The following is a 14480-nucleotide window of genomic DNA, read 5'->3' as shown; positions in this document are numbered from 1 at the left end:
ACCTCTTCTCCCAGCCAACAGGAAGTTACAAGCGGCGTGCGGTGGGGCAGACACATTGTCACTGTAGCCGCACTTCAACAGCAGGTTCCTATCAAGTCCTCTCCCTGTGCTATGGTAGCTCTTCCCACATCATTTCCTGCTCTTTCTCCAGGTTGGACAGATCAGCCTGGAGAGTGTGGACATGGACAGCCCCATGAAAATGAAGTTCAACCTCTCTGGCCTTGGCTCTAAGGAGCACATCCTAGAACTCATGCCTGCCATTGAGCCGCTCAACAACCACATCCGCTATGTCATCTCCCAGGGGAATGAGGATGGCATCTTCCGTATCCACCAAAGGAACGGGCTCAGCTACTTGCACACGGCCAAGAGGAAGCTCGTGCCCAGCACATACACACTGGAAATCACTAGCATCCCTCTCTACAAGAAGAAGGAGCTTAAGAAACTGGAAGACAGCAATGAGGATGACTACCTCCTAGGGGAGCTCGGAGAGGCTCTCAGAATGAGGCTGCAGATTCAACTCTATTAACCCCTTGCAGACTTGGTTCCAGTCTCAAATCCCTGCACAGCCAGCCTTCAGAAGCCTTTGAGAAATCAATGACTAATTTTAAAGAGGAAAAAAAAGACTTTTGTTTTTTTTCCTCCCTGTCTCAGACTTCAGAATGTTGACTCTCACAGGGAGGGATAATTTAGACTCTGGTGTGGCCAAAGATTTGAGTACAGAGGCAACCGTCATTACTGTATTTTTTATATAACTTCACTTTAAAATATATTAAAAAAAAACTAAATGTTCAAGAGATCGGCATATGGCACTAAATGCACAAAAATAATGTGAGCTTTTTTTTTCCTGTTAGCAGTCTGTAACACTTTGGGTATTTTGCTATAGTTGCTAATTAAAAAAATATAGATGTTTATTTATTTTTAATGCAGTAATATATGGAGAAATGAACAAGCTATGTAAACAAAAAGGGAAACTCACTTGTTTTTCTTTAGATTTATAAATTTGAGCTATTTCTTTTAGAGGTGCTTTTTAAAAAATTCAGTAGATTCAAGAGATGTTTCCTTTGGTTTTCTGCCAGTTGTCCAACTGGTACACATCTGATTATTTTAAAGAAAGACTTACAGAGCTGAATGGGCAGTATAATCAATAATTTAAAAGACAGAAATGCCATTCGATCCTTTCTAAAGGAGATGAAAGCCAGAACAGCTCATTGTGATGATTATTTCACATCACCAGACACACCAGGCAACAGAAGATGAAGCACAACCACTGTAGCAAAATACCTTGACTGCTTGTGAGACCAGTAGCGTTGCAGGCCAAACCGTACTGTATTTCCTTCTCATAACCTCAAGGAAGCATATGTGCTACCCACGACACCTCATTCTTACCCAGGGTGTGCTGCGTACTCGTGGTACTGTAGGCAGCTGAAGAACTGCCGTTCCTTGGAAAGGAACACCTGGCGTTCTGTAGTGTTTGGTGCTGTCTTAGATTAATGGTGCATTTATTATGTTCAAGCTATTTCAGGACTGCCATATGTGCAAGCAAATCATGCAGTACAGCCAAGGAATATATGTTGTTTTTTTTAAATCCATTTTTTTTTAGAATTTTCATTAATACTGTAGTTATACACCATATGCCTCGTTTTATCATAGCCTATTGTTTATGAAAGATGTTTGTACAATGAATTGATGTTTAGTTTGCTTTAGTCATTTAAAAAGATATTGTTCCAGGACGTGCTAGTAAGAGTTTGTCTCTGTTCTTCTCAACCCAAGAACCTGTCCCTGGACCAATGACCAAACCTCATATGTGAAATGGCCAAAGCACATGCAGGCTCCGGGTTGTTCCTCTCACACCTGTGCTGACCAAAGATTAGTCACCAGTTATATCCAGTTTGGGATTTTGTTTTGTTTTGTTTTCTAATAACTAAAAAAAAAACAAACAAACAGTGTAAATTTGTAATCAAGCGTTTGTGAGGAAGAACTTATGGCTTTTGGTTTTGTTTGTTTTCGTAGGTCTGTGTATCAAATATGACACTTTTCTTGCAATAAAGCTTATTTTGGGGTACCTTTCCGGATGAGAGTTTTATATGACTAAAATCCCTGCTGTGTTTATGGGAAGGTGTAGGAGCTTTGCTTACTGGGACCTGAATGAAAGTACCAGAAAGAGAGCCAGGCACAGTTACAGGAAAACAAGGGGGTGTTGTCAGATCTGTGACACAGAATAAGCAGGACTGTTCAACTGACAATTGCAATTTAAAGTCGTATTCAAATAGAAGGACACAGTCAACGTAGTTAGTTGTTCACTTCCTCGCAGACTCTAAACCTCCCAGAGACCTCAGAATCTCTCCACTCCACCTCACCTGTACTTTTTTTGAATGCCATTGTGTTAAAGCACCCTAAAGCACCTGTGAGGAAGTGAAACATTCCCTCAGAGTCTTTCTTCTTTAGGGGTTCCCTCAACGTGGGTTTTTAAGCAAACGTACACAGCAGGCATAACCCGGGCCAAATGGCACCTTCGCCAAGAATAATCCAGAGGCTTCCTATTACTTGCAGTGTTGTACCCGATCCCCAGTGGAGAAGTGTGTAGATAGGACAAGTGGTTTAACAGGGACTCTCTGCTGATACATGACTGAAATGAGCAAAGACATGTCTCAGAAGTTAATTCCACCGCAAGGTTTGAGAATTTGTGTGCTTAAATTTCTCATCCGAAGAATAAGAAAACAAGAAAATATTGTGACTGAGCTTAATGCTGTTCTTTGCCAACCAGAAATTAGCTGCATGGAATAAGGGAGGTATTTGCCTTGAGGCATCCTTTAAAACCTAATGTGGGTCCTCAGTTTCATCAGGCATCTGTTACTGATACAGCATGAGCACTGTCCTGGAACCAAAGTTGACTCTGACTTGAACAAAATGTTGAGCAACAACACTGTTTAGCTTTAACCTGCTCTTGAGGAAGTCTGAGTATCTACACCATTAGGTGCTTTACACAGAAGAGAAAAAAGACCCTTAGGTGCTTCACACAGAAGAACGTGCTAGAAGGAAGTGACAATGTCATGATGCTCCTTCCAGGAAGAACCTTTTCAGGCACCTCTGGTGGCCTTACTGAGACTCTCTTTAAGCACTGACACAGCTGAGATTAGTTTGTGTCTCTCTGGCAACTAACTGCTAATGATATATTCTGTACCATTTTGTCTTTCCCATTAACGTCCCCTAAAAATTACCTTGGTAATTTACAGAAAACTTTGCACAAGAGTAAAGTACCCCAGACATATAAACAAAATCTTACAGTTATATGTATTAGTAATGTAATAAACAATAATTTGGTCTTCAGCTGACATGGATTCTTTCCCCACGAGCATTTAGATTTGGAGCTTTTAAAAATTTAGTCCTGTTGAGTACTTTTTGATGTTATTGCTTACTTGTGGTAGATGAAAGTTGGTTACAATTTGCACATAAACATTGAAAATAGTTCAGGGTAATATAAAAGGATTTCACTCCAAATTCAAGCATCTGCCCTTTTTCATTACCCAGGAATATCAAACAGGATTAAGTCATACAATATGTCCCTTCTAAATACTTTGAAGGTTTTGTTTTACCTTCTTGGTTCAAGAATAAATGCTTAGTGTGGAGGGTAGGCAACACAACTAAAATTTACTGAACATCAGTCTGAGACCTAGAGACCTTTTGGTTCATATCGTTAATGCCTCAAGGAAAATGAGTGAATTTATATGTTAAATTGAACCATGAGTAACTGCCAATATTCGGCCATGTTTGACCTACAAAATGGTAATGACTCAGTAATTCAGAAATATTCATTTTCCTCAAGAATAGACTGGAAAGCTGAAAATTTCTCTTCTCTTTGAAAGACAGTCAATTCTGTTCATTCCTTTCCATGCTACTTGTGGCTCATTTGTACCCCTAATTTACAATAGTCCATGAAAGAATGCACATAATTTATTCAAACAGCCATTTTCTTTCATGCTTCAAAAACTTTGGAAAGAGTCTGTATCACACATTTTGGGGGACCTTGAGGGGATTAGTAGAAGCTGTTTAAAGACAAAGACAAACCAATTGGGAAAGGTTAAATACAGCACAATGTTTTTTACAAAATAAAGGGAAAACTTCAGGAATATTTTTTTCTGAAAAGACAGGGGAAAGATGGTGATTCATTAACACCCCAAAGGAAGTGAAAGTGACAGCTCTTTTGCAATCTCAGCCAGCCTGCCTTTGATATCTAGCTTATGGATCTATTTTTTTTTTAGCACGATTGCTTTCTCAAATAAATACTGCGATTTTCTTGCTTAATAAGAAGTACATATTTCCGACCTTAATTCTCTTTGAAATCCACTTGATGTACATAGTAAGAGTCCTGAAACACAGTGAACAGCTCACTAAATTCAGCACTTCAACCACCAAGGCAGTATCACCTTGCAGGTAAAAGAAAGAGACCTTCAGATCAGGCAGACCTGTTTGGCAAGTGGGAGACTGGGCAAGCTCACCGACTCCCTTGCATCTGCAGCCCCCTCTGAGATCTTAGTGACCCTACTTTTGGATGAATGGGAGGGTAGAAATCTCTTGGGTGTCCTGGTGTAATATGCGAGGCACTTTTGCTCAGTTATGAATGTCCAATTAGTTGTAAATAAAAGAGGAGATTAAAGGAAGGACTCACTCCAACAAGCTACACAACGTCCCTGAGCCTTGGTTTCTTTCCTAGGTGATGTTTCCCTGCAGTGTGGCTAAGAGGATCAAGTGAGATAGTATAGCAGTGCTGGCAGCTGAGGGCCCAGCACACAGCAAGCACTTTGCAACTATCAGCTGCTCTTCTTCCTCCTCCTCCTCCACCCACTGCTCCTAAAACCACAGTACGAGAGAGAATGTGCCCCCGTATTCACACAAAACTCCTTCCTAATCATGGCCCTGAAATTACGACTTTCCCACTGAATTATAGGACCACATCCAAGATAAATAGCATTAAAGACGTGTCCCCTAAATGGTCTGTACCTCTAGGGAGTCTTCAGAAGTCCTGGTGTGATCATGAGAGTTTGGTGTCTCCACCCTGCTCATCACTTACTGAAGTCACCGGCTGTAGCCCTGGAAGTTCAAGCCAACTCCACAGCCAGAGCTGTCATATGTACAGATACCTAGGAAACCAAACATGAAGGAGAATACAGACTTCTGATAACCCCTTTTAGGATGATACAGTGTCACGGAAAGTCAGAGCTAGAAAGGCCTTTGGAAACCTACTCATATGTTCATGTGAGGAAACTGAAGCCCAGAGTCATAACCCGGCCAACTGCACTGCTGGTTTCCACCAAGTTGAGACCAGAACCCTGGCTGCACGGTTGTAGTCTGGTGCTATTCATATTTCCACTACATGGTAAGCCTATTTGGATCTCTTTTAAACCTTGAGGATATAGGCCAGTTCCCATGGTTTTGGCTCACACTGAATCCAAAAATGTTTTCCAAGTACGATCCAAGCACTGCTTTTTGTTTTGTCTACCCGCCCTCTGTGTAACTGCTTCTAACCTCCTGTAGACCAGAGGTTTGTATACACACTAGAATGCCAAGATACTGGCTGCCACAGTGTAGACCCCACCTAAATCATACACTTTCTTAAAAGCATGCTGGAGCCATGACTTTCAAAGGGTTAAACATTTTATTTAAACCAGACCTTCAGAACTTCAAAAAACATACACTTGTTTGCTTTACTAAGAATGCTTAAGGAAAGCACACTAGTTGCTTGTGTTGCTTAATTGTCTTTTTTTTTTCCTTTTCCTGTGTGCCTAAAAAAGATATTACTAGATTAAGCTGGCTTACTTTTGAAACAGCCAAGAATGAACAGCTCACATTAGTCACCCCCGTTAGGGCTTCAGATTAAATTTCAGGATGTAGTGTAGACATTTTCCAAAGGAAAACAGGAAAATGCTTTGCATGAATTTTAGAGCAAACCATAGGGAAAGTTAACATTAGTAGCCTTCCCCAGACAACTACTGCTACATGTGTGAGTTCCATTAATGAAATAGCAGTAGAGGCTGTGAATGACCAATTACCGAAAATGTGTCAAAAAAGCAGCCCTTTGGTCTGCTTAAGCTGCCTACATTTTCACTCCTGGGGTTTCTTCCTTCCACTCTGTCAGACCCAAGCATCCCTGTACCAGGGGAACCCCTTCATGCTGAGGTGAATTTAGACCTTCAGGCCTGTGCATTCATGAATATAAAGCTTGAGGCAGAGTTGTAAGTCCCGTGGCCATATACCAACACCTGGAACTCAACCTGAGATGAACCTTAGTCGATCTGGTAATTCACAGAGCCAAGACCAGAAAATATTCAATGAATAAAGGAAAAGAGGGAGACGATTCTAAGACTCTCCAGAGTCTACCACCTTGAATAGTAGTGGGCTGCCACAGATCACTGTGTGGAGCTGGACACCATCCAAGGAGTGGGTGGTTTCACAGTAATGATTTTAGTGGAAATCCTCTGAGCAAATTTCTGAGGATCATTCTGGAGAAATCGTCCCTTCTTTCTGGAGGAGTTTCTTCATTTATGCTGCTTTCGTTTACTTTTCTAGGGAGCCTCATAGATCTCACCCAGAATGAGAGCAGACTGAAAGCTCTTTGGAAGGCTGACTGTGTCTTGGATTTGTCACATGAGGGGATTCCCAGTCCAGACCTGTACTGAAGCTGCTGCTGCTTCCGTAGTGTTGTGGGTGGGAGAAGGGAGCCAATAACTTCATTTTTAGAGAGTTTATACAGCTCTTATTTCTGAAACAAACTGACTATATGAATATTTGTTGCATAGCTTTTACCCAGTCCTAAAAAGATTTTTCCCTCCAAAGGCTTACAGTCAATTCAGGGAAACAAGATTACCACATAAGATTATGAAATGGTATATAGTTAAAGGCCCAGATAAATGGTCCAGAATTTGTCTTGAAAAAGTGAGTGGTCCTTGAAATGTAGAGCTACTGGAAATGGTCTCTCAGAGATGGTGAGAATTGAGCTTGACCTTGTAGAATGAGGCAGATTTGGGTACAAGGTAGAAAGTTGGAAGAATTTCCTGGAAGATAGACTAGCATGAACAAATTCTGAAGTCATAATGTGGATGACATATTGGAACACAAGGAAAAGATAGGCTAACGGGCCGCCTTGAATGATGGTACCATGAACAACAAAAGAGAAGATTATTAGGTAGTATGGTATTCAGGCATGAGGAACCCTCAACACCATGCTGACCCATTTGGACTTTACCCTTTAGTCAGTAGCTAGTGAGGGTCATTGGTGTATGGATGAGAGTTGATGGAAAAAAGAGGACCTTGGACCAAGCCTAGGAAACTTTTTATATAGAAATAGAATAGGAGGAGCTGAAGAGCATCTGGGAGAAAGAGGAGGTGAAGAAGTAGTAGTGAAACCAGAAAAGAGGAGTGTCAGGGATGCCTAGACAGCTATTCAAGAAAGTATCATGAGAATTTTTGCTAACAAAATCAAATCTTCTCCTTTCTCCCCCATATCTACTCACCACAACCTCCAATCTTCATCTCTTTCTTCACATTAATCACTTTGTTGCAAGCAATGACAAAATAAATGACGTACATGATCCCTGTCCACCTGTAGACCTGAGAGGTAGCATGGCAGAGTAGGAAACAGATAGCCTTTGAGGCAGGAAAAAGAATTGAGTTTGTATCCGAGCTGCCATTCATACCTTACTCCTAGGATTATTATGAGGATTAGAAATATTAAACTCTCTAAGCACAGAGCCTAAAATACAGGGCATACAATAGACCAACAGCTGCTTTACTTATGTCAAGAAGAAGGAGCCCTGAGTTTTCCTCAGTCCCATCCCATGCCATATATTACCATGAATATCTAAGCCAGGATGAGTCTGCCATTCACAAGAGCTTTGCCCTTTTTATTCATTGTCTTTGCATCCTCCCTGTCTCTCTAGATTGGGCAGGATGGAACTAGGTTGCCCACACTGGGTTCAGTCCCAGGACAAACCAGGGCCAGGCCTCTTTGTTTCTGAAGCACATGTTGAAGAAAGGTGGGGTCTTCTCTGCACAGGAGGTAGATTTTTACATTTCACAAAGGACCAAGGAAAACTGCGATAGGAAGAACCATTTATGATCCCCGAGCTTTGTGCCAAACAGCCTCAAGAAGGGTGGAAATAGCCTAGCTAAGTAAAAAAGAGATGAATCAAATGCCATAGTTATATGTCAGCCACTTTAATTATTTCTTTCCATGCTGTCATCCTTTGCTTTTCCTGTAATACTCTCCTAAACTGTTCCATGGGCTGATTGAGTACATGCATGTGAAGCTTTGTGTAGAATAAATAATTATACAAGACGATTTTGAAGGAATAAATGCATTTGGCCTAACAAAACTAATTCACATCTTAAAAAGCCAGCTTCTCCAAAAGCCAGTTATGTCAGCTAACTATTTCTTCAGCAACCTAGCAATTTAATTCTTTACCCTTGTCTCCTTGGCCAAGTTACACATGAATGGTTTTCAGAAAAGAAAAAAAAATGCTTTCCAGTATCTGTTTTAAATTTGTTTTTATCTACTTTATGTCTCTAACTTTGTCCTTGTATTTGTTTTACAGCAAAAACAAAATAGAGAAAAGATATCAACTATGTCCCCAAAGGTTTATATATCTGTAAGTTCCCTTTTGCTGTTGATAATAAAAGCAATTCTGTTTCATAGCATAGGTTTTGTCCATAAACCATAAACATCCACTTCTCTCACTTCCTTCAGGTCTCTTCTGAGGGCTGATGAAGGAAGGGATAGCCAGCGGCATGTGAGTGTCTCTCAAGGTCGTGCCTAATAGCAGCCATTTCTGTTGCAAGGAATCTAATTGCCTGATTGCTTGATCTTCTTCAAAAGAGGAAACTGAAACCATGCTGGAATCAGAGAGAGCCAGGATAAGGGGTTGTGTTTCTGAGTCCCTGGCTCTGACTTCATCCAATCGCTGGCAACTGACAAACCCTCAAAGAAATCACACTTTCTATGTAACATATCTGCCTAAACATGAGGCAACCCCAAGTGTAAGTAAGCACCCACTTTCCCAACTAAGACTGTTAGAGAGAGAAAGAAGGAAGTGTGGCCAAACTGAATCTATAACTGTTAGGAATTGTATAAAATAATAATATTTACTTTCTATTTACCAATTCATTACACACCTATTTCAAATTGTATAATATCTAAAATAATATATTGATTTAATATATTTTATTTCTCTACACTCACATTTTATAAACCATTTTTTATTTAAATTCCTTGCATGCATCTTTGCCCCATGTATGTTCTGCACTTTTCAAATCATTTAACACAGATTTCCAAAGCATGCTATCTCCAATGTCACCTAAATTGTTTTAAGACATAGCACTTTTCAAGTGAGGTTGTACTGCAAAATTTTTCTCAAGCTACAAGTGCTCATTTGCATGGTATTAGAGCAGTTGATAATTTTCATTCATCCTAAAAATGTATATTCATGATCTCTGCAGAGAAATCATTCACTATATTGCTTTTTAAAATTATCATTTAACAGCATCTTTAAAGGTGATCTGAAACTTGCAATCAAGAATAATTACTAAATCTGGGACTTAGGGCCTTGATAAAGAAACTGAATTCTATTAGAGTTAAATCTTATTTTGAGTAAAATGGGAAGCCGCTGTTGGGTTGTAAGCAGGAAATGAAACGATCTGATCTCCCCTCCCGCTAGCTTCTCTGTGAACTGTCCCTGGAAATGCAAGGGCAACAGCTGAATCAGAGAGGAGGTCACAGCAGTCACCCAGGGGGGACATGGTGGAGGTGGTAGAAGGAGGAGCTTCTGGATATGTCTGAGAGAGAGCCCACACAATTTACTGATGAAATTGGTATAGGATATTAAAGGAAAAGTAAAAGAGTAAAGGATCATGTTGGAATAAGCCGCATTTCTGAATGGTGACTGAGACTGACAAAGACTGCCACTCTTATCCTCTGCCAGGAGTAGAATGGGTTATCCCCGTGAGAACAGCCTTTGCTGTCATTTAACCAATGACATCATGAAAATACCAGGCAATTTCAGCTTGTCCTGTGTCCCTCTTTAGTTGCCCTAGTAGTAGCTCCACAAAAGATAGTCTGCTGGAATAAATTTATGTGTTTCTTCCAAGCTAGAGACTTAAATTGTCCTTTCTTCCAGGTTGATGAGTCCCATTATGAGATGTTTGCCCATCAGGAAGCTGTTGCCCCAGAGTATGGCCTCGTTTAGCATCAAAATTGTCCGATAAATGGACAGAAAAAATATTTTATCCTAATTGCATTCTCCAATGAAGATGCATCATATTTAGAAGTCATGTGGTCTTTATCGAGCAAAGAAAATGGGACCCAAACACAAGATTTCCTAAAGGGTCACTTTGCTTTCATAGTCCTCCTCTGCTCTACATATCCATTCCACACACAGAACATGAACTAGGCTCTTGGAAACAAAGTGCACAACTTACCTCATTCCCCATATCTTATAAATACATACAAGGAGAAAAAAAATACATTCAAGAAATTTGGATTGATAAAACATCACCACCATGTGGTTATCCTTTCACAAAAGAAAAGAAAAGGGGCTAGTAGAAAGATCTGGCAAGATGCAGAATAAGTCATAGGAAATAGTACTAGTAACTTCAGGAGAAAGAAAGGACATGCAAATATTAGAAAGAAAGCAATTAGTAAACATCTTGATAGCCTTCTATGTCTCTTCTCCAATCCTGGTTCTAAAACCACCAGCAAAATGCACCACTCCTCCAACCTGTTCCCAAATAAAGAGGCATTTCTTCCAAAAGAGGTGGTGAGAAATTCAATCCAGTTCTGAGGGTCATGAATCAGACATGACACAAGGATGGTTCAAAAAACAATATTAAGAAACATTCCCCATGGGAAATATTGAGTGGAACAACCAAATCCTCAAATTTTGCTTACAAATGTAACAATCTCTACACGGGTACTTTAAGCATAGACTCAGCACTACGTATGGCAACAGCCATTAAACTCAAACAGCCGGGTTAGTAACCTAAACAATTGTCTGTTAAAAGCGTACTTATGACAATGGTGGTGAAAGCATATGGAAAACTACAGCAGGAGCCCTCAAGTCAGAAAGACAAGAGTCTAAAAATAAAACCACACCTATCAAAATGAAGAATGAGACACAGATAAGAAAATAACAAGAAACAGATGACCCTGATATTTTCCATTGTAGTGTTTAAGTTTTAAGTTCTTGTTCTGAAAAAATTTCTACATGAAGATTCTGAACACTTCTCTGTGCATTCTACCTGTGCAAGAGAGAATAGTAATACTTTGTCAAACTTGGAGAGAAGCATTTGGCTGGTGTGTTGTGGAAGACTCAGCAATCTAAGTACATCCCGAGCTCATGGAGGAAGGGTTCCCCCAAGGCATGGGAAGACACTGTGGGGGAAAGCCAGAGGGGGCCCTTCTGTCAAGACTTGCTTAGAGATAAGCTTTGGAAATTATACTGCTTAAATAGTGGGACACTTGCCACAAGAATCCTGAATAGTTTTATGGTTTTCTTTCTCTTCTCAGAATTAACCATTAAAAACTGATGCACAAAGATATTAATTCCTTACCAGCCCCAGAGAGAAGTCACCATAAGACTGAAAATATAGCTCCCATTTAGCCCATCACAAAGTCTAAAAGAATGTCCTCTCCTGATTGGCAGAGGAGGGTAAAATTTATTTTATGTGCCTATCTCAGTCTGTTGAGGTGGCTGTAACAAGAATACCATAGGCTGGGTGGCTTTTCAACGGCAGAAATTTATTTCCCACAGCTCTGAAGGCTGAGAAGACCAAGATTAAGGTGCCAGCAGAGGGCCCACTTTATGGCTCACAGGTGGCGGTCATGTTGCTGTGTCCTCACATGGTAGAAGAGGCAAGGGAGCTTTCTGGGCTCTTTTTTAAAAGGTCATTAATCACCCCTGAAAGGCCCACTTCCAAGTATCATCACATGGGGGATTAGGTGGACACAAATATTCTATATATATATAGTAGTCCCCTTGGGGGAGGGGTAATATTTTGTCATCATTTCTAAGTATGAAAACTGCTTTTAAAATTGTTTCTTTTACGTGTTTATTTAAATTTGCAGGGAAACTGATTTGGATTTTTGGTTTTTGTGTGGATCAATTCTCAGCATTCTAGGGGAAAAAAGTGTTCTAAAGGTTTTTCGTCCCTGAGTAAAGATGTTCTTATCAACTGGACTTGAAAAGAACTTTCTTGTTTCATATCTGGGCTAATCTTAGGTAGTGTAAGAAAAAATAAAGACAATGGGCTTCAGAATTAGATAAGGGCTTGAGGTCCTGCTCTGGTGTGCGCTATCTCCATGACTTTCGCAAATCACTTCACTTCAGTGACTAAGTAAGGATTACTATTAACCTACCTGAAATTGTTATAGAGGTTAAATGAAGTGAGGATTTAAGAACTCCAAGCACAGAGTCAGGTTCAGAGAAGGTGCTAAACATATGTCCACCTCCATCCCCTGCTCACCACTGGTTTTCCTGCAGGTAACACTCTTCTAGGTTCAGATCAAGACACTCAAATGTCTCTTACTTTTCTCCATAAGGAGAAAATCTAGGTTAGAAAAGGTGGAACACATTCTTTTGGTGTGACTTCCAACTCTCTTTAGTGTTATGTGTCAAAATTAATTTATTCAGTGATTTGGCTGATTTTTTCCTACACCTCAATCAGCAGATAGCTGCCAAACAGCACTTAATCCCTGCCAACTCAGAAATCTCAGCTCTTATTTCTAGTCATACCAGCCTTTCCCTCCCTAAACCTTCTAGAAAAAGTAAAGCTCTTAAGAACACACCCAAAGTATACCTTGATCAAAGGAAAGCAAAGCATAGGTCTTGGGAGCCTGTCAGCTTTACCCTGACCCAGGGTGGGTTTGGGCTTTCTTCTCCAAATGTTTGTTTTGGGTAACTTTTCAGAATTGTGAGTTATTTTTCTTCCTCCCATTCTTAATACAGTGGGGAGAAAAAAAGCACATGCCATAAAAAGCCCCAGTACAACACCTGAGCAGCATAATCAGCTTGGAAAGTGAGGTGTCATTGAACGAAGCCAGCCAAGAAAATGAAGTCAGCCATATTAACATATGAGCTGGAGTCAGAAAACACTCTTGGTGAGGAAAAAAAGGAGTAGGGGAGACTTTGCCGAACTGAGATTAACTTTTAAAATCACATTTTATAAAGACACTGTGGCTAGCTCAGTAATATTGAGAATTATGATAAAGTTTTTGCTGGGGAGTAAAGGATGTACTTCCTGTGGGACTCCAGCAATTGATGGTGAAACAAAGTGAAGTTTAAACAGTTAGCATTTCCAAGTATTTCTTGCATTATCTAACTGTGCCCACAAGTTGGCCCTTCCCATGAGATGTTTGCATCCCCATCTGTATATCACATTCTTTGTGGTATGTGGGATGCTACCCCTAGTGCAAATCAAGGAGACCACCCTGCAAGATTCAGAGCACCCATTTTTGGTAGCATTAGTCACCCTTCAGCTTTTATCAGGCTGTGTTTTGAAGTAACTGTATCCAGAGGAAGCCAAGGCAGTTCAAGAAATTTTAAGGACTACTTTTCCTTCCTGGGAAAGTTTAATTTGTTGATTAGTGGGCTTGGAACAATGCCACCCACAACAGATGCTTTAGCAAAGAGGAACAGTAAAACAAATGATTGCTCGAATGTGGAGCGTCTGCAGAGAATCTGGGTAAGAATTACTGGTGTTTAATGACCTAATCCTAGCAAAGTCGGCCAATAGTAGAGTTTAGAACGAATTAAATCTTAATTCCTTGGTGCAAATGAAGCATAATTAAGATGCAGTGTGGTGAGTTCTTGCACATGTTAATTGTGCCTGAGTTGGCATTAGTATCTCTGATAAATGTTCACAGGAGATTTTTTTGTAATTATCTTTTTAAACAGTATAGGTAATTGGTGTTTAGTAAGCTAATTTCATATCTTTCTTTATGGTGTCTGTCTATAGAGGACAGTAAGACCCTTAAAATGGTGCCAAATGAAACCTGTAGCTACAATGAATTTCTTGGGGCCACAGCAGGTCAGATAGGTAACAGGGCTTCAGAAAAATACAACCCTATTTAGAGCAGGCATTTGCATTGCTGCCCACCCTCAAGACCATGTAACACATAACCCCAGAATGGAGACAAGCCTGGGTACCTCCTAGGCTTCTTACAGAAGAAGTAAACCATTCCCTAAGTTAGCCAACATCTTGTAAAATCAGTGAGTCATCCTTATCAAAGGAACCGAAAGAGCAGGTGGAGCTATATTTATCACCTGAGCCAGGATGTCAGTATGTGTGTATTATGAGGTCAGGGGGCCACCAACTGCCAAGTGTGTCATTGTTAAGGATTAGTATAAATCAGCATAGAAGGATGTGACTGGGCCCATGAGTATCCACCTCTACCCCTCTCTCCCTTTCTCTCATACACACACATACACACACAG

General features: G+C 40.3%; 1 protein-coding gene across 2 annotated transcripts in view; it reads left to right on the top strand.

Moving 5' to 3' along the window:
* FBN2 (fibrillin 2) overlaps window positions 1-2067 on the top strand; it is a 207360-nt gene extending 205293 nt beyond the window's left edge. For both annotated transcript variants that reach the window (XM_074360603.1, XM_074360604.1), the window contains one exon: window positions 152-2067. In XM_074360603.1, the coding sequence (XP_074216704.1) occupies window positions 152-526 (375 nt within the window). In that variant the 3' untranslated portion in view covers window positions 527-2067. The remainder of the gene's footprint in view (window positions 1-151) is intronic.
* Window positions 2068-14480: the final 12413 nt, after the last annotated feature.

This window comes from Camelus bactrianus, chromosome 3 (genome assembly GCF_048773025.1).
Source record: "Camelus bactrianus isolate YW-2024 breed Bactrian camel chromosome 3, ASM4877302v1, whole genome shotgun sequence".
NCBI classification, from domain to species: domain Eukaryota; kingdom Metazoa; phylum Chordata; class Mammalia; order Artiodactyla; family Camelidae; genus Camelus; species Camelus bactrianus.
Note: the sequence above shows the minus strand (reverse complement) of the source record. Positions and strands in the feature narration are given on the sequence as shown.